Source organism: Motacilla alba, chromosome 1A, assembly GCF_015832195.1.
Source record: "Motacilla alba alba isolate MOTALB_02 chromosome 1A, Motacilla_alba_V1.0_pri, whole genome shotgun sequence".
NCBI classification, from domain to species: Eukaryota; Metazoa; Chordata; class Aves; order Passeriformes; family Motacillidae; genus Motacilla; species Motacilla alba.
The window spans coordinates 55245986-55266243 of NC_052031.1; the positions used below are offsets into that span (position 1 = coordinate 55245986).

Sequence of the window (20258 nt, forward strand, 5' to 3'; positions counted from 1 at the left end):
CTTTAGAGTGACACTAAGTACTGGCCATATTGTATTCTTTAAACAAAATTACCTATTTGACTCTTTATAATCATTTCTTATCATGATATAATAGTTACATAATTCGTACCGTTGATATTATTTATATTATTCTATTGGCTCTTATTATATTTTACTATTATATATGATAATTGATAAGCTATCTAGCATAGAATATGTATACACGGGAGATACATATATATATATATATATATATATATATATATATATATATATATACACACACACAAGTTAGCAATCTAGATCTTTACGTATACAAAATATCAGGTCAGCTCCAACACAGTTGCTACAATGCCGAGCCAAAGGCAATCTCTTCACAAGCTTGATATAATTTCTGTTGAAAGAATCCAATCTAAAGTCCTGGTGCACAACTTCAGTTAATTTTCTCTGGTCATTTTGTTTGTTCCCTTCTCTGATATAATGACCCTGCCCTGGTAACAGCTTCCCTTCAGAGATCCGTAGACAACTATGGGTTGTTCCCGAGACACTTTTTCTCTCTGCTGGACACTTTCACTTCCCTCAGGCCTTCTTCATCAGACTTGTGCTCCAGACTGCTCCTCAGCTCCATTTCGCTTCTATGTAAAGAGAGGGAGAGAAATAAGGGGGAAGGGGGGGGGGGGGGGGAGAGGGCGTAGAGATAGAGGGAGAGAAGAGCCCCCGGAGTCAAAGATCAGTCCTGATGGAGGTAATGATCAGCACTCGGTTTATTGCAAATCTGAGGGTACATTTATATGGTAATGCAGGGTTCAGCGACGTGGGAATATTTTTGGTTCGATACAAAGCAAAAAGCTAACATAGCTTTAGTCACGTAGAATATCTTGGCAAAAGTATCAGTAGAACATCTTGCCCCATATCTTCTTTTTTCTTATCCTCAGGACATTCTGCTTCACATCCCTGGGCACATCTTGGCAAGTGTCTCCATATTGTCTGTTCCAAGGGCAGCACATCTCTTCTAGCACGTCTCTGCTAGCAGACACGCATGCAGGGTTGTGCAAGCAGGCCTCTCAGACCAGTGTCTGCTTAAAATGCTCTCTTCATCTGTGCACACACTCAAGCACATCCATGTCTTTCTTGTCATGAGGGGACCAAAAGTGAATGCAGGATTTTTGGTACAGCCTCACCCGCGCCGTATTGGGGAGGACAATCACTGCTCTGCTCCTGCTGTCCACACAGCTTCTGGCAGAACCTGGGATGTCATTGGCTTCTTGCCAATTTCACATACGCTTGCCCTATGACTAGAGATAGGTCTTAAAAAAAATCAATTCTTGCCAAGCCACCTTTTGCTGACCCAAAGCACAAACTGATGGCAAAATCTTAGGGCAGGTATAAGCATTTCAGGAGTTTTACAGATTTGGAATAAACACGCAACTAGCCAGTGTGGTACAACCCTGTCCTACACTTGTGGTGACCACTCATCTGAAGCTGTGGGCTGTCCCCTCCTTCATGCCGTGTCAGCAGTGCCACAGGCCAGGGCTCTCACACCTGGAGGATGAACACCAGACAGAGACAGCTTGGGTTAGGGTGGTCTCACCAAGACCCTTCCATGCACAGCTGCAGGGTTTAATTCCAGCACCTGAGGTTCACCCTATGACTAATAAGGAGAGCAACACAACTGAGTCCTTCCATCAAATTATTTTATATAGCATTACACAAGGATTGTCACTTAAAAATAAAGGCAGAAATTCTCAGGTAGTCCTTTCATGTCTTCTCGACATGTTCTAGCACCTATATTGGCATGTTATTATCAGCCAGGATGAGAGCAGAGGGACAGAATTCCTCATTAGTCACACCACAGCACCTAGGGTTAGTACACTTGGAGGGAGGGATGATTCCTCCTTAAAAATACTGACAGAGGCATGAAGAAGGCACCTGCAAAAGCTCCGGGTGAAGTTCACAAGAGCAGCATTGTGAAAGGTGCCTCTTACACATTTTTCTCTTCCCCTGCGCCAGCTTCCCCAGAGCACCAGAGAAGGAAGGACAAGGCAAAGCCAGGCAAAATATAAAGATCTGCAGCCAGATTCTCCATCTTAGTGTATTTACTGTCATGGTGTAGGATTAAGTGCAAAGTTTAATGGGGGGGGGGGGGGGGGGAGAGAAAGGGGGAAGCAAAGCCCAGAAGAAATGAGAAAAATTGCATACAAATAACTGATAATGGCATTAGAATCTGAGTGGGAAAGAAAGGTTGGCAGCTCCACACCTCTTTTTTTCTTTGTTTAAATAGCAAGACAGTGGAGTGCCCTTTTGAAAGCAGATAAGCCTGGATATTTCTGTTAGGAATTATAGAGAGCATGCCCTTAATAGTATTATTTTTCTAGACCCATTGTCTGAGATTTGCTCTCATCTACTGTCTTGGTTTGGAAAGACAGGTGTCTGCTAAGGAAGGCAGGATCCTCCCCCAAAATGGAAAACATAAACCCCCTCCCTCTGGATTGCAATAAATTTTAAATTAAGGGGGCTCTCAGGCAAAAAGTATGGGAGCAAGAATAGCAGTTCTTTACTAGGGAAGAAAATAAAAAGACAAAATAAACAATGCTGTAAACTAAAACACTGATGGAGTCAGAACACAATCTGACACCGTGTTGGTCAGGGTGTTGGTGGCAGTCCAATTGGAATTGTGGCTGCAGTCCTCCTAGAGTGCCAGGTGGGGTTTTGTTGGAGCAGGGATCCTGTAGAAAGGTGTAGTCTTCCTCTGAAGATCCAGTAGAAGGGGCAGCTGTTCCTCTGGGAAATCCAGTGGAGAAAGCCGTGCTGGTGTTCCAGAATCTCAAGATTATATCTGGGTAGAATGCTTTGCTCTTCCCTCTGGGCAGAGCATCTCCCAATGGTATGCTGTAGTCCTTATCAGTCATGCAGTGACATTCAATAACCTATTATCAGCAGATGTCTCCCCGGAGGGAGGAGTGGTTGTGGAAGAGATAAGGAAAACTTTCCACTTAACAGAAGACAACTGCCATACAGATGGCAAATAGAATACAATTTGATTGGCAATCCAGGACATCCACTTAAGGCAATCATTGAAGAATTAAAAAATACAACTTAGTCACTGCTTCAAAGGCTGGTTTTTGGCTGTTTTTCCCCCAAGGGAATATAAAGGTACCACTATCATAATGGCTCTTCCCATGGTAATTATCAGGAGAATACTTCAGAAACTGGAATCTGGGAAACAGAAAAAAGGCTGTAAGTGTAACCACTGTGCCTTAAAAAACTAACATTCATAAGTATTGTTGCAGGGAGCCCCCTGAGCAGGGAAGGACAAGCCTTGACTCCATGATTGGAGAAGGCTGAACAAATGCTTTATTAAGCTATACTATATTACACTACATACTATAGTAATACTATATTACTACTATACTAAAAGGAAAAACCCAACGCCCTTGCCAGATAGTCCAATACACACATGGCTCCAATTGGCCAAATGAAATCAAAACACCATCACCAGAGTCCAATTAAGAATGTACCTTTTGGTAAACAATTTCCATAACATATTCCACATGTGCCAAGCAACAGGAGCAGCAAATAGAGATAAGAATTGTTTTTCTTCTTTCTCTGAGCCTTTTTGCAGCCTTCCCCAGGATTTTTCCTGGGAAAGTTGTGCCTGCTGCTCTCTGTGAAGAGAGCTGTGGCCACACATAAGGTGGTCTCATGTCCCAGTGCACAGCCACTCCATCACAGCCAGGCAGGAGATTCTACCCAAGCAAGCCATCCTCCAAGGTTCTAGCACAGAGCAGCTCTGTTAGAGCTGCTGGTTTACATCAGAGCTTTTTTCTTTCCCTTTGCAAATTAAAGGATATCTCTGCCTTGATTTGTAATCACAGAGAAATGCAGATTTGCACCTAACTATAGTCTTTCTGGCAAACCCCTACCCTCATGGAAAGTTCTTTAATTCAGCATGTGTTTGTTCGGATTTTCAACTTCTCATATCATAAAATTATTTCTGAAATGTCTCATTTACTGGATTATTCACCATTTAGTCATTATGTTCATTTGGGCACCTCAAAAGGGAATTTTATACAGATTTTCTCATGCAGGAAGGCAGATGAGTACGCACACACCCCCTCCATACACAGTCAGAAACTACAGAGAGCTGAGAAACAGCATTGTAAAATGAAAAGTAACAGTGTCTAAAAAAACCTGAAAAACAGGTTATGCAGCAGCATCTCCCCAGAGTTCCCTTCCCTCTGCAGGAGCAATGCCTGCCCTTGCCATGGATAGGTAGTGGGATGTTTTCCTGTGGAGACCCCACCTTGGCCACCCCTGCCCTGCTTCCAGCACATGGCATGAGGAGCACCTCACCCTGGCTTTCCATGCTATGAGATCAATCTAGTTTGCAAAGAACCCTCCTTTTATTTTTTTTAAATAAATAATCTTCATTAGAAGTCAGCAAGCTAAAACAAGCATTAAAACACATCCTCACAGAAAGATAAATATGAAATTAAACTCACAGCAATTGGATTACTAGAGCCGTCAAATCAGAGAAAGAATAATTTCAGAGAAGAGCATACCTCCAGCTGTTAGTTAATTTTCCAGTCCACTAATTCAGGCTATTTGCTGATGGATTTTGCCATGCCTGATTACCAATCAGTTAAAAACCAAACTCCTTGCTTGGAAACTACTGGTTATCCACAGCCATTTCTCCAAAGATAATGCAAGCAGGATTTCCATAAACTTGCTTAAGCTCCCTGATAGACAATTAATTCTTAAACCCCTCATGCTGGATTTGCTTCAGTGCTTGCATGAGAGGAAATCAGAGATATTGGAAGGTAATAAGGTCCAATACTCTTTGTTACATGCAAATATGGCTAAGTATGCAGAGAGGCTGCCACTGAACAGTCAGCACAATTGTCTGCAGCTAATCCAAAACAGCTTATGAGCAAAACCAGAGTGAGCATTTCATCCTGCTACTAGGATTGCAAAGGAGGCTTTCTTGATTGCACTGGCTCTAAGCCAGCAACAAATGGATTTTCTGGAGCCACCAAGTTTGTTCCAGATGAAAGTTGTGATGAGGAGGAGGTGGGATCATCTCCCAGACATGTGTCCATGGTTCTCCCCATAACAGGTCAGCACCCAGGTGCCCACACTCCTCCCACCCTGCCTTCCATTTGTGTCCCATGGGTGGAGTCTGTCACTCTTGCAAGCACTCTGTGACAATCCTACTTGGTCTAGGAACGGCTCTGGAAAGCATCCATGCAGCATCCCCACCATGGCAGACTATGTATTTTGAAAAGGATTTTCCAACATGCTCTATTTTGGTTTAACTCCCACTGAAATCACAGCTAAGTCAGTGGTGGGAGTCTTCAAAAAAGAACACCCATGGGCCAGAGAAAGCACTATTTTTGGAAAGTATCAATTCCTCCTCTGGATAGGGGAGGTAGGAGGGAAGGCACTGCCTGCCTGACACACATTCCACATCTCCTCACACATAGTCACCTCTGAAAGACCTTTATTCTTCTGTCCTCAGAGCTGTGTGGTCACTTCCACCCATGTATTACCACCAGTGCTGGCAGCATTTCATACCCAGCTTTGTAGAAATAACCTCACAAGAACAAGGCAGTGAGAAGTCAGAAAGCATGTTCCAGCATGCTTAGTGAGGTTGTTTGCTGATGGATTTTGATACACTTGATTACTGAACCATTAAAAAATCTCTTTGAAAGTACTGTCTGCCTGCCAGCATTTCCCCAGTGGCTATTTGTGGGGTTTCCAGTCCCAGATTGGGGTGACCCCAAAAGATGGAAAAGTCCCTCCTCCAACCCATGCCTTCGAAGAAAGACTCAGTAGTCTTCTGTTGTCTGTTCTCAAGGAAGTTTATTGTTGGTTATCTAAAAGATTCTTCTCCTGAACTGCTGTGGCCCGTTCAGCAGGTCAGACAAAGGCACACTGCCCTCCCAGGGGGCTGGTGCCATCTTTTATATCATACAATACCTACTATCTATATTGAATGGTGACTTTCTACTCTAAACCAATCTGTGAGTGCCAACATCACCAAGGACATGGAGGCTAGGAAGGAGAAAGAAAGAGGACAGGGCACACCCAAATCCCTCCATCTTAGATCTCCTTACCCCCACGTACAAAACTTGGACCCCTGCGTACAAGGCTTAAAACCCCCCTATACAACACTCAAAAATCCTTCCTTTCACTTCGTGACTACTTCTACTACAATACCTAAACTTGTGTGTGTGGCTTGTAATTCTTCATACAGAGTTAGTAGCTTGCTCCATGGGCTAAGATCAAAACCCCACATGTGTCTTTGGCTGCATGCCAGGGTCTCAGAGCTCCCTGCCAGCAGCTCTGGCCATCCAGGACACCCAGAGGGATGTCCTGGGTTCTGACAGCTATTGTCCTGAGCATTTATGTGACAGCTTACATGCAGCTGAGCTCCAGCAAAGACTCAGGCCACCTGTCTCAGGCTCTGCACCATCAGAAGCAGCACAAGCTGGGACCTCAGAGCTGGCATTAAAGCACACCACGCTCAGCCTGCTGGTCACTGAACCTTTTCCTCTAAGGGACACAGACCTGAAGGTTCCCAACCATTCATCAGGATTGTGTTTTCTCGCCTGTGTTACTCTGTCCTTCTGCTGTCAGCATCTTCTTGGAAGGTAAGACAAGGAGAACTGTAAGGCTGTTGAGAAAATATAAACTTTCCCTGTGCACCCTCCAGCTATCCCCCCAGTACCAGCCAAGTTTCTTCCTCCTCCAGGCTACCTGTGCTTGCTTGCTCTCCTCCTCCAGGTAAAACTCAAATCCACTTCCTTCCTTGCCCTGCCACGATTCACAACAGTCATGGGGTCGACAGCTGGCTGAACACAAGCCAGCAGTGTGCCGGGCTGGCCAAGAAGGCCAACAGTATCTTGGCCTGTCTCAGGAATAGTGTGGCCAGCAGGAGCAGGGAGGTCATTCTTCCCCTGTACTCAGCCCTCACCTGTACTGGTGAGGCCACACTTTGAGGGCTGTGTCCAGTTCTGGCCCCTCAGTTTAGGAAGGATTTTGAGACCCTTGAGTGCGTTCAGAGGAGGGCAACAAGGCTGGTGAGGGGCTTGGAACACAAGCCCTGTGAGGAACAACTGAGGGAGCTGGGGTTGTTTAGCCTGGAGAAAAGGAGACTCAGACCTTAACACTCTCTACAGCTACCTGGAAGGTGGGTGTAGTCAGGTGGGGGTTGGTCTCTTTCTCCAGGCAGCAACTGACAGAACCAGAGGACACAGTCTTAGGCTGTGCCAAGGGAAATATAGGTTCAATATTAGGAAAAAGTTTTTCACAGAAAGAGTGATAAAGTACTGGAATTGTCTGCCCAAGGTGGTGGAGTCACCATCCCTGGATGAGTTTAAAAAAACTGCATGTGGCACTCGGTGCCATGGTTTACTTGAGATGTTAGGGCATGGGTTGGACTCGATGGACTCTTGAAGGTCTCTTCCAACCTAGTGATTTTTTGAATTCTGTGAATTCTGTGACTTGGCTGACCTCCTCACAGGTCACTTCCTCAGAGATACTGCCACATCCCCTCACCCATGCAGCTGGAGGCTCTGGGCAGGATTTGTTCTCCACAGGAGATAGCAAATGACTGTGGAAAAGACATACAGAAAATTATAGTCCACTCACCCCACTGGGGGCTCTGGCAGCTCCACTGCTGAGAACGAGACAAGCTGAGCAATAGAAAACTGACAAACCCTGATTAATAATAAAGTCATAATGAAACCATGCCAGCTGGCAACAGCATGATCTGTCAGCACAGCTGGATTAGTGCAGAAGGAGCCTGCTGTTGTCTGGTTCTGGAAAAATGCACAGGAGTTGTGGAGAGTGAGGGCGTCCCCCCACCCTCGTCCTTGTCAATAAAAGTCCCACCCTGCACCTACAGACCAGCCACAGCATCTGCCACACTGCTGACCATGCTGGCCACCTATTTGGACAAGGGAGTCACTGGCGTAATGGTCTGCAGAAGGGAAAAGACTGGGTTTTAGGGCTCACACTGAAGAACTCACTGATCTTACTGACTCCCAGCCTGAGCTGGGCACAGGTTCACAGAAGGCACACCTTGGCAAAGGGATTTCACCTGCAAAATGTGCAATGAGGCACTGACACATAAAACATGGACAGTGATTCAGAGCTACAGATACAATATTTATTAGAGAAAAAGGCCATTTTAAAGACATGACCACCCCTTGAGATCACACACAAGCACAGTCTGCAGGACTTTTCTGCTCCTTAAGTATCACCTGTAAACACTGTCTCAGGCCAGGTCTTTGGGGTGCTCAATGTATCAGCTCAGCTAAATGGCAAGGAGGTAACTGGACAATAGTTTCACACTGTCACACATGAGATAAAGCTAAAAGAGCGTTGCCATAGAAAATCACTTGGGTGTAAAGCCTTGCCTTGCCGGCTGATCATGAAAGAACAGTTCAGGTGAGATGGCTCAATGGGGTACTTTTGCCTGGATTACACTACAATGTTTTCAAAAAATTACTTCAAAGAAGAGAAAAATATGGCTTTTACCTAAAGGGACCTGAAGAATCCAGCTCTTCCTAGGAACCTTTCACAAGATGATCATCCTTAATATGATCAAGCTGGTAGCTTTATCAGTGCTTTAACATTAGTGTTTGTGTATGCTCACTTCTCATTAAACACTACTTGAGTTTATTGAACCTGGTGATAGCTGGTACTACACTTAATAGCGTACTCTGCGTAGATGTTAAAAGTTTGCAGAATCTATTTTTGGGTTTTTTTGCAATAAAGCCTGAGACTCTTATGTTTTCCTGATTCTAAAATAAAGGGAGGAATTATTTCAAAGGGCATGTTAAAAGAGAATGAAAAAAAATGTTGTACCAGCTGGAAAGAGATTGTGGCTTTGGAATATGAATCAATTTTCTGGATTTCATTTTCTACCCACACACTGAAGCTGCCTTTTCCACCTCCACTCAAGAGAACAAGTATGGACACAACTTCTACTTTGTTTTTTTAAATTATTTAAAAAACTTTTGGTATAGCAGATGACACAAAATGTGTTAGCTGCCCACTTCTGCAGAGATGCACAGTGAACTTCAGTAACATGCTATGAGTTGAATTAAACTGTCTGCAAGCAAACTTTTCTAGACAATCTGTTATTTGACACACTAACCAGTAAAGCCTGTTGGACCATCTGCTCTGCATAAAGTCCAGGGTACATGTTTCACATGATTCTAAACTTAGCAGCAAGCCAGAGTCAACATTTCCACAGTGGGGATCCCCTACAAGAAGTTCTATCAACAGCTTTTTACCCTCTTGGCTTGGTGTCCAAGATCCAGGAAAATCCCTTTCCCCAGCCTATTTCCACCTGTTCACCGCCAACCTGACACACCCAGGAGAAGCTACACTGCTGCACACACAATTCCTACCCATGGGCATCCAGAAATCCCCTATACAACCACAAAAAACACTCCAGGATACAACAACTGCACCAGAGGAGGCTGACCTGTTGGAGTTCTCAAATGCTCCAAAAATTTCAAACCCTCCATATTCAACATTTTCCTGCCAAAAAAAGGGAACACAGCCAGGAAAACTATACACAGACAGACACACATATCTCAGCTGCCCTGCATTAAAAGGTAAAAGGGGGAAGGAAAATTAGCTCATTACTGGATCTGGCTGTACTTCTGCATCCCTAACACACTGGCTCAGTCAAAATGTTTTCTGCTATCTTTGATATTATTTTAATGTTGGAGGAAGGATAAGGAAATTCTTCTTGCACCACTGAGAAATATTTTAAATTCTTATACACAGCAGCCAGCTGGTGTTTCCAGAGTTTTTACACAGCTTTTTTGCATTTCAAATACAGCTTCTCTACCAGATACCTTCCCAGTGACATCCTGGCAGCTCAGAGTATGGAGAGGGGAAGGAGTTGTTGCACCACCTATGTCAGCACCACAAGGGGGGCACAAAAGGGAGGAAAATTGGGGTGGACAAGGAGTCAGAATGCCAAAACACGGAAATATGTAAGGGGAAGCACACATAGAGAAATTGGATGCTAGAACGAGCTGTAAATTGAGGTTTATTCATTTCTTCCATAATTTTAGTCAGTGTGTCTGCAGAATAGCTGACAAAATACAAATATCTGACTCCACCAGGAGTCTCTATCTTACTATGACACTAGTATAACTTCATGTGGCCCAAACTATCCAGACTTTTTCCTATTTTATAACAGAATTGTGTTCTTCAGCTGTGTTTAGGGTCAGATCACATTTTCATTACACCACTGCCATTTCAGATCATATATTTCAACTTCCCATTTACCAGCATGGGCACAACCCTGTAGCTGGGCTCTATTCCCCAAAGGAAGCTGAAGCATCCCACCGGCACAAGGTGTGTGCTCCCTGCAGCCCTAGGATAAGCTCAATGCAGGCTGCAGCTCTCTGGAGCAGGTAAATCCCAATGGCACCTGCAATAGAGTGCAGGGAACAACATGAGTCACCCCAACTGCAATTCCCCAACATTTCATGACAGCAGATTTGGGGAGCTCCCATCTAAGCATAGAGTTACAGTTCTACAGATAAAACTAATCAATTTATGACTAAGCTACTCCATTCTCCTCTAATATTTAGCTGCTATTCTATATTATTGTATTGGCTCCTTGCTGAGGGGTGTGAAATGAGTTATGTGCAGGCTAAGAGAGGGCACCAAGGGAAAAAATCCTTAGTAACTTTATTTTAGCTCATGGCTAGAGCAAAATTACTTGGGGGACTCTGGTAATAGAGGAATGACATGGGGGAAAAGGCTTAGAAAACTAAGGGGGGAAGTGAATGGCAAAGGTACCCTGATGCACTTTGTTGAAAACAAAATGCAAAAACCCCAGAGGTGGTTTATTGTGTTTGGGGTTTTCCCCCTCATTTTTAAGTTCTAGAAAGTTCAGTTTGTTGTTGGAGAAGATGGGACAGCAGAGGTGTGCCAGTCCACAGTACTGCTGTCCTGAATTCATTAACACTTGTCTCAAAACTCATGTCTCCATACCTCAGTCTTTAGATCCTGTTCACAGTCTCACCATCCTAGAAAATTTTGAATGGCAGAGGAAACCCATTCATCTCCAAAGTGATCAGAAAGGCTGATATACACTCATTTGTTTCCTTCAAAGTAACACTTTCATCTAGTCTTTATAAAAATATTAATTGACTAGAAAAAAATCTCGCAAAAAGTTGACAATGGCTTTTACTCTTTGGGGATATTTTAGCAGCCTGTAAGAGAAAGAACAAGGTCCCTTCATACAGACACAAACACAGCTCATGGAGAGCTCACGGAGAAGAAGAATTTGAATGAGCTGCTTTCATGGTTTGAAAACCTAATTGCCAAAGAGACTTATGCAGCCACTGTGAGGATGGCTCCCTGCAAGAAACAACACAACAGAAACCACTGGAAAAGAATAAAGGAAGGGGGAAAATGAGAAAGAAGGAAAGGACAAACACTAAGCATTGGCACTCCCACCCATCAAGCAGGTGAAGGCTGCCAGAATTTTCCCTCTGGAGCTCCCCTGCCCTATTGCAAGGCAGCAAGGACCTGGCTCCAGGGCTGCAGCCACATGATGTGGGTGACAAAAATGTCAGTGTGATCCTGACAGGACCGGTTCCCAAGGAGAAGGAGATTTGACAGCAGGGACAGCTCTCCAATTATCTGTCTCAGGCTTTACAGGCAGTACCAATCTCAGTCAATGGCTTGATCCTGTTAATGAAAACTGTGCATCCACTTTCTTTTAAAGTCACCCTGGTAACTCTGCCCCTTCTACCTGCAGTTCTCTCCACACAGCCCTGCCACTTCACCTCCAGAAATATGTATTTTTATGGCTGAGTCTGGGTATTTTGGAAAGAGTGGATGATGGAAAGATGACAGCAAGCAGGAGTTGGGAACCCTTCAGATCTGTCCCACTTCCCAGCTACTGCTGTGACTCAAAGCCACTGCACCACTGGCCTGTAGGACAGGGAAAACCTCAGAAGCTCCTGTAGGGCTTTGGAAGGGACCTTAAAGATTGTCCAGTTCCCACACCCCTTCTGTGGGCAGGGACACCTTCCACTGAACCAGGTGTTAGCATATTCTTTTTGGCTCTGTCACTTTATATTTATTATTAAAATGGTGCCAAGGCTGTGGCTACATCTCAAGTGTAAATAGTGCATTTGTATACTACACCAGTTTATGGAGTGGATGTCTGTATGATGGATTAGTAAAATTCCACAGCATGTTTTAGGAATCAAAGATAGACCCTTTATGAATGAGGTCAGACACATCAAGTGTATTATAAATTTGCTCTCAGCATAAAAAGCAGATTAAAACATTAATTTTTGGTTCAAGTACATTACCCATCTTTTTTGTCCCCTATATGTTTTCAAAAGAATGACTTGTTTATAGCAGGTTTAGGCAAGCTGGTGTTGGAAAGGGAATATGACCCTTTCTTTCATTAAATATCAAGATCTAGACTTCCTCCTGCTGGAAGTACAAGCACTGGATTTATTTATGTCAGAGGAGTGGAACACAAAACTCAGAGCACACGGATTAAAATCCAGCAGTTTCCTTGAGCAGTAATAATCATCTAACCAGGGCAGCACTAGCTAATCCTCCTAGCACTGGTGGCTTTTTCCTAGCCCAGATCATATGCCTGGAGTCACACACTGGAACTGAATTCTGATTACCACCACAGGGCAAGAGGTTTAGGACAGCTTCCTAGGAGGAAAAGGCCAGACTGCTACCAAATCACTGCCCAGACCCTCCTGCACCCTCACCCCTGCTCTCCACAAGCCACATCCTGGGTTTATCTGCTCAATAGCAATTAATTCTACAATGAATGCATGTTTTATGTGCAGTGTTACAAAATTCTGCGAAGCAAGAACGAACTTCTCAGGTCTCCCAGTTGATTCTTGGAAGCCCATTAAGGACTCAAGCAAGGTGCCTATGGGGAATTGCAAATGAAAGAACCAAGTATTCTTTACTTAAGTTGTCCAGATCAGCACACACAACTAATATTTGCTGGGGAATCAAGTGATCTTGGTAGCTCATTGGCACTAAAGATTGTATTTTTCTCTGTAGAAACGTCGCAAGCTAATTCTTGGTGCAGAAGGGATTGGTATCAGGGCAGGTTGCACTGCTCCATCCCCCAACAGCTGTGCAGTGTTACCATTTTCAAGAGACTTATCCACATTTCTCTCTAAGGATCTTCCCTGGGCTGCATGATCCAGAGGTAGACACAACAAATTCTCCTCTGTAAATGTCAGCACTCGCACCCAGTGAGCTCTGGTTTCCCATTAACACACAGATGGAGGATCAGACCAGAGATCAAATGTCAGAGTTACCCATGGCAGGAAATTTATTCAGTTTAGATGGAAGCGAAAAAAAATACTGAAGCTTTTAATTATATCTCTAGTTTTATACAACATGACATAAATTTAAGGTCAAGAGAGTAGAGAGAGGTTTTGAAAGGAGTTCTGATTTAAATCCCCCAAGAAAGACTGAGGGTGATCATTAATAAATCGTGGCTATCTTGATGCACCCAGAGGAACCTGCTGGGAGGTGGGGGATGGAGGCTGGACAAATTCACCTAGGAGAGCCTGACAAGTTTGAGATGACTCAGCTGTCAGAGGCACTGGGAAGCTGAATTCACTGCTCCCACCTGTAGTGGCCTCTATCTCCACCAGCTGCAGAGCTCAGCCAGCACCTGCCCACTTCTTACTGCAGATAAAGTGCAGATGTGTGACTCCCTCTCACAACGTGCTGGACAGGGATTGGCATCCCCGCTAGCCAGAGTTGGTGCTGCAATTGGAGCTGGACATGGTTTGACACTGGCCTAGCAAGGAAATACGGGTATCCTTCTACAGCTGTGCAGGAGAACCCCCTGTTCCTGCACAGTTTCACACCAGCATATTCTGCTGAGTGCCTTTTCCATATTCGAGCAAATGAGCACTGAAACATTTATAAAACACTTGGTAGGTTCACATTTCATTTTTGCTATGTATTCATTTGGCATCCAATTCATATTCTCTTGTCTGACAGCGCTGGCCACCTTTCTAAAGCAGTTTTTGAACTTCAGGTGTGTCTCAGCCCTCCCACTCTGGTGGGTCTTTCTCATCTCTAGTTTTCCAAATGACTTCCCAAAGCAGGAAAATGGGGAGGATGCAACAACTTTCAAAGTCACCTTCAGGAGCAAAGAATATAGAGCCTGGAATAAACACACATTTAATTTCTTTGCAGCATTGGGGGGCTCAGAGAATACAGAAGGCAAAATCTGAAACAAGAGCTACAGCCCTAGAATTACACCAGCTGTGGGGACACATTTACAGTTGCTCAGTCTGTGTATGTGAAACCTTGCATGAACAACATATTTGCTATAGAGTATTAACACAACAAGTGTCAAACATCAGTGTATGCCCAGAAGCAGTGGCAAACAAAGCTGGGAATTCAAAAACCATACTATGGTCTGCAAGGGACAAAACAAACAAACAAACAAACAAAAGCAGCAGCTCAAGCTCTTGGCCTTGTTCTTCATACTTCTTTGGTTCTGTATTTGGAATACAAGCAATACAGAACTCGCATTATAGCCTTCATATCTCCATTCACAATATCTGTGGATATACAAACCAGAGACAACAAAACCAGATGGGAAGTATTAGCAATCCCTGGAACAGGATGAGACTGCACCTGCTAAAGACAGTCTCCCACATTTCCCCAATTATAATGTGAACTTGGACAATCGAATTTCAACAGGAAGCGAAATAGGAACTAAAGAGGTAGAAACTAATAATTTATTAAATTAACATGAAGAAAAGGGACTTCTGCTGCTGGATGACAAATAAGGGCAAATAATGCAGAGTAAGAAATTCACTAGCAAAGAGCAGAGTAGATAGTTTAATAGTGCTTTATATCTTGAGGGTTTTATGATTATTCTGTGTCAGGAATCATTATTTTTTTTGCTGTACACTTTTTTTGTTGACACTTTATTTTTTTGTTGTGATATTTTCATCATGTTTGATGTGTTGTTTTTTATTGGATTTTTGGTTTTGTTTTGTTTCTGTTGTTTGGGGTTTTTTTCCATTTAGTTTTCAGCTTCTTTCTTCCTGGCTATATAAACTTCTCTTTTATTTAAAAATCTCAGTGGAAGAAGGTAATGGATTCAGAGGGGTTTCTGTTCTTATGGTACTGTAGATCACTGGGAGAAAGACTAAGAAACACTAGTAAAATTAGATCCTTGAAAAGTCTAAATAGTGTAGCTCTAGCAATGACTCCTAAATAATATTAAATTCACTCAGTGGCTGAGGATTTCCCCAGTGAAGGTAAAGGACTTGAGGATGCTGGCATGAGTATTTCTTATACTGATCAGCTCTGTGTTTGAGGTAGTGCAGAACAGCCAGAGGGGAGGAAGGAAAGCACAGATTTATTTCTTTTCACACAAAAGGTAGATCTCAGCATGGAGATCTGAGCCCACACCCATTACTCTGTTAATGTTAACATAAATAAAAGCTCTTTAGCTTTCCAGGCTCCTAGCTCTGTGCAGCACAGCAAAAAACCCACAATTTGTGAATGCCTAGCATGCAAACTGCTGACATCACCAAAGCAGCAGTCGGAAGAGAGAACAAAAGGAAAAACAAAGGAAGCCCTAAATCCTCTCTTTCCTTCCCCATGATACCATGTGTTATGTACCCAACACATGCACCCACTCACAAATAACTAACAGGGAGCTAGAACTGGAAAAATGCTTGTTATTTTTAATAAAGATTTTACTTCCGTTTTCAACAACAAGCTTGTAGAGGAGTGCAGCGATTATGTGCCCTGCAAGAGGTTAGACTTTTCAACCACAGCACCACCCATTAATTAACCGCATCACTCCTCCCATCAAGAGCTGTCACTAAATTTTTCTGTGGAGTATTTTAATTGGAAAACTGGACTCATCCAAATGGAGCTTGTTTGTTTTTGTGGTGGAGAAAGAAAGAGGAGCATGCATGTACATTGACTCAGTGATGGAAGCATTCACTTGAATGAAGGAGATCAAGATTCAGCTCCCAAGTCTTAACCAAGCAAAACAGCCACTGAAAAACTGTGACTTTCATATTCAGGAGACTGACCCACTACTCTTCTGAGTTTGAATAGAGTGATCAGTGTTTCTGATTTTCCAGAGAAATTCATCAAGATATCTTCCCACAAAAACAAGCTTGCTTTTAATGCACTGAAAGTTTTTATGAGACAGGAAAATAGCTTTGCCTCCAGCTCAGCTGCTGTAATTTCCCTTGGAACTGTCACTGGTTTAAATTTTAACAAATACTGAATTATTAAACAGTTTAAGTTTAGTGTAAAGTTACTAAACTTATAAAACCCAAAATTTTAGTATAGAAATAAAGATTTTTTTTTTTAAAAAAAAGGTCTTATACCTCTACAATTCATTCTGCATGATGAGGTGTAGGGCAGCCATATAATGAAATGTGCCAGTGTCATTTCCAGAACCTGCTTCCTGCAATTACCCAAACTTTTGCTAAGCTGGGATGTTAGCAATTCTATTCCAGGTAATTTTGCATGTCATGACTCACCTTCAGAGTTCACAGGAAAATTCAGAAGGCCTCCCTCTGCTAGCAACTCCAGTGCCAGGTTAACATTGTGGAGCTTTTGGAGAGAGAGAAAGATATTAATATAAATAACAATATTTTCTAACCAACAGAAGGTTTTAAAAAGTATTTCTCTAGTAGCTGAAGATACTGATTCATAAATATGTACTCATATTCCTCTCCTTAGTTTTGATGAAGTGCTCTTCAGAACTTTTACCAATTATCATAGAAAATTAGATGTAAATTCCATCTCCAGCAAAACATACCCCATGAGGTGGGCAGAAGAATCTATTTATTTAAAAATGGACCTTGCATGTGAAAGACTTGTGTTAATGGGGAAAACAGGCTAGATTCATAACTAGATCTAATGGATGCATGGAGTATATTTCTGGGTATTTTTAAACAATGCTTATGTACTTACCACACTTGGCACAAATGAAAAGGGAAAAGTTCTCTATATTTCCTTCAGAATTGCAAAGATCAAGTATGATTGTTAGCTAGAAGTTTCTGCTGTACTTCTAAAATGTCTATTCACATTAATAGCAATGATGATATCCTTAATAACACTCATCAGAAATTAAGCCCACATCTATGAATGAAGGCTGAGGGTTTTTTCTCATTTTTCCTCACTGCTTTTTCTCTCCCTTCCCCACATAAAAGCAGCATCACACACATAAGCAGTAGTTGTAATTGATTTTTTTAAAGTAATATCACTTTCTAATGGCGTAAGGGTAGTTGTTTACTTGGCTAGTAATTAGCAAATTCCCTTCCTCTAAAGGACTAACAAGACCTGAATGAACTTCAGATTGCCTCTTCCTGCCTTCCCGGAGCTACTGGGCAATTTATCCTTTGGGAGCCTGCTGTTCCCTGTTACATTGTGACAATAAGCACAGGAGTCCCCCCTGCATAAACCAGGCAAAACCTCTGCGCTCTGAAGTGAAGCAACAGATTTATGTTTCACCTGGTTCTCTGGTTTACAAGTAACTGAAGCTGCCTGTTTGGATTCAGGTTTGTTTCCTTCCTCTGATAGTCAGGAGACAGGAGAGCTTAAGACCATGCAGTTCTACACAATTTGCTAATTGGAATGAATAAATCAAATGTTTCCTTAATGAACCAGCACAGGCAGAAAGGGCACATTTCCCTCTCTGTAATGCATCAGGGATTTTCAAGGAATGGCAACATGTGCATTTCAAAAAGCATCTTCAGACAGAAATACCAATAATTACCCAAGAAAGGGAAGCCTTGAAAATAAGGTGTTTTTTCCAGCTGTACTTTTGGACTCAAAAGAGCTGGACAGTTTTCTAGAATTTACTACTGGACAGCAGCCAGGACATCTGGGGTGTTTCAGCTCTGGGCCTGTTTTGGCAAAAGAGCCAAATTCACACAGTTTTGACAAGCACACGAGCCCTCCATCATCTTCATCTAATGACTGCACAGATATCACCCCTAGTTTCAGCCTGAACTATTTTGTGATTGTATTCTTTGTCTCAGAAAACACACACCTTTCTACACTCACGAGCACCCAGAGCTGCATTTCTTTACAGTTACTTGTAAATGCCTTTTTTTAGCAATAAAGACCCCCAAAAAACCTGCAGCAAACCTGCCCACGTGCAGTGTTAGCTTCTTGCACCTCAAAATTGATCACCTTCTAAATTTCTGTCATGAAATTGTTTTGGTTAGAAGGAACTGTAAGGTGAATGCACCGCACTGATCCCAACAGTGCATGTTGTCACCATTCCAACAACAAATGAGATCTTTTAAATCCCAGCAGAGGCTATATCTTTATACTTTACTGCACCAATTAATGTCTAAAATAACAGGGAGTTAGAAAGCACAGGGGAACTGAAAGACATGTTTTGTGTATAAATGACAGCTGAACTATGGTTGATCAATATTTTTAGTTGTCATTCCACTTTTTCATTTTGTAATGAGCATCAGAGGAGAAACAAATTGGAAATACCACATTGGCAAACTGCTCAACAGCAAGTCCAGTCCTTGGAAGTAACTTTGCTAAAATGAAATTACTACATTTTTTAAATGTAGTACATTTTTTGTAAAGAATTGAAGCAGTTCCCAACACCATTCTATTCTTCTCTGATGCCAGTGATGGGCAGGGTAAGAACTAGGAAGTCTGAGCTTTGATTTGTACCAGAATTGTACCAGGACTATCTCATTTCCAGAAAGACATCTGTGAGGCTACAATAGGGCTGAACCAAAAAGAAAATGGTTATTTATGAATTTTCAAATAAGAAAATATTCAGTGGCTTCCTCTGAATAAAGCTAACGGAAATGTTAAAAATTTCTGTCCAACTCAATGGGAACAGACCAAACAATTTTGAAAACTGAGTGGAAGAGAAAGGGAAGAAAAACAACTCTAAGGAAATGCTTTGATTATGTCTGATTAGATGCTTCAAAATATATTTTCCCTGTTCTTGGATTAAAAAACCAACCAACCAAACAAACAAACCCAAAAAAAACCTACCAAAAAACAAACTACATTTTTATGCTAATACTTTAAACAGTTACCAACTGACAGCAATAAAATTTCTAGAACATTTGAACCTAGGTGTCAAACAACTGTGCTTTTAAATTTTCTGATGAAAAGCTCCATATATTTGTTAATATAGGACCTCTGAGAATTTTCATTACGAATAAATATTGCCCAGGGGCATTAACTGGGCCAAGGTTGGGAAAAAGATGAAAGCTTCATCTGCACAGGGAAGCCGTAATGCAAACCATGCTAGAGGAGAGATTTTCTTCACTGGCAGCTCTCAAGCAAAAAAGATCTGACACATTTCACTTCCAGAGATTTGAGCACGAAACAGGAAAAATAGCTACAGTTTCAAGATTTTCAGAGCTACTCAGAGACCCAAATGAATAAAAGCCTACCCACACAAGAGACAATCTGAAAATACCTCAAATATCCCAAAATATATCAACATTCCAGACCTGTGGAGGAGGCAGCCCAGCATACACTTCCTTCTGGCTGCTGACAGCTTTTACTTTTAAAGCACAGATTAAATCTGCCTGGTAGAGGTGGAAAAAGGTGCCAAGCAGGTTTGGCTGAGTATGTTATAGATCCCAGCCTTGGAGGAGGAAAGGATGTAAACTCTCAAGAGCTACCCAAACACAGAAGGGGCCTCAAAATGTTATGGCCATGTCTTGATTAAGGTATATTTTTAGGGCAGCATAAAGAAACTCACAGGGATTCAGTTCTGCTGTGCAAGATGTGTCATCCTCTTCAAATCCTGTTTGCAGGACAGACTGGTAGAAGAGAACACATCCATTTCCCAGCACACAGAGCCCTGGATTTCACCAGAAGGCTGCAGAAGCATGACCAATGCCAAACAAGTGCAAGTAACAGATGTTTGCCTCCCATGAGAAGCTAATTTTGAAGAGGACACTGACCTGTTCTGAGATAGCACCAAGCGCCTGTGTTGCAACTGCCCTAAACCCCCCTCCTGCAAACACTGTGGGCATGAGACGTCACACACAGCAGCAGCAGTGCAAACAAGAACACACAGTTTTATGGCTCAAGATCTAAATAATTACAGTACAGCTTACCATTTCCATGGTGCTGGCCGGAGTCAGGAAGAAATTCCTTAAATTCAGAAAGTAACCCTCTAGTTGTCCAATTAGCAGAAGTAAGATAACCCCATCTGAAAACTAGATAAGAATTACCTGAAAATT

The 20258-nt window shown here is 42.5% G+C and overlaps 1 protein-coding gene across 1 annotated transcript in view; it reads right to left on the reverse strand.

The window, feature by feature from the left end:
* Positions 1–272: 272 nt before the first annotated feature.
* PARVG (parvin gamma) overlaps positions 273–20258 on the reverse strand; it is a 34947-nt gene continuing 14961 nt past the window's right edge. The window contains 4 exon segments of the mRNA XM_038154787.1: positions 273–3195; positions 14524–14597; positions 16554–16626; positions 20133–20234. Of these exon segments, the coding sequence (XP_038010715.1) occupies positions 3169–3195; positions 14524–14597; positions 16554–16626; positions 20133–20234 (276 nt within the window). The 3' untranslated portion in view covers positions 273–3168.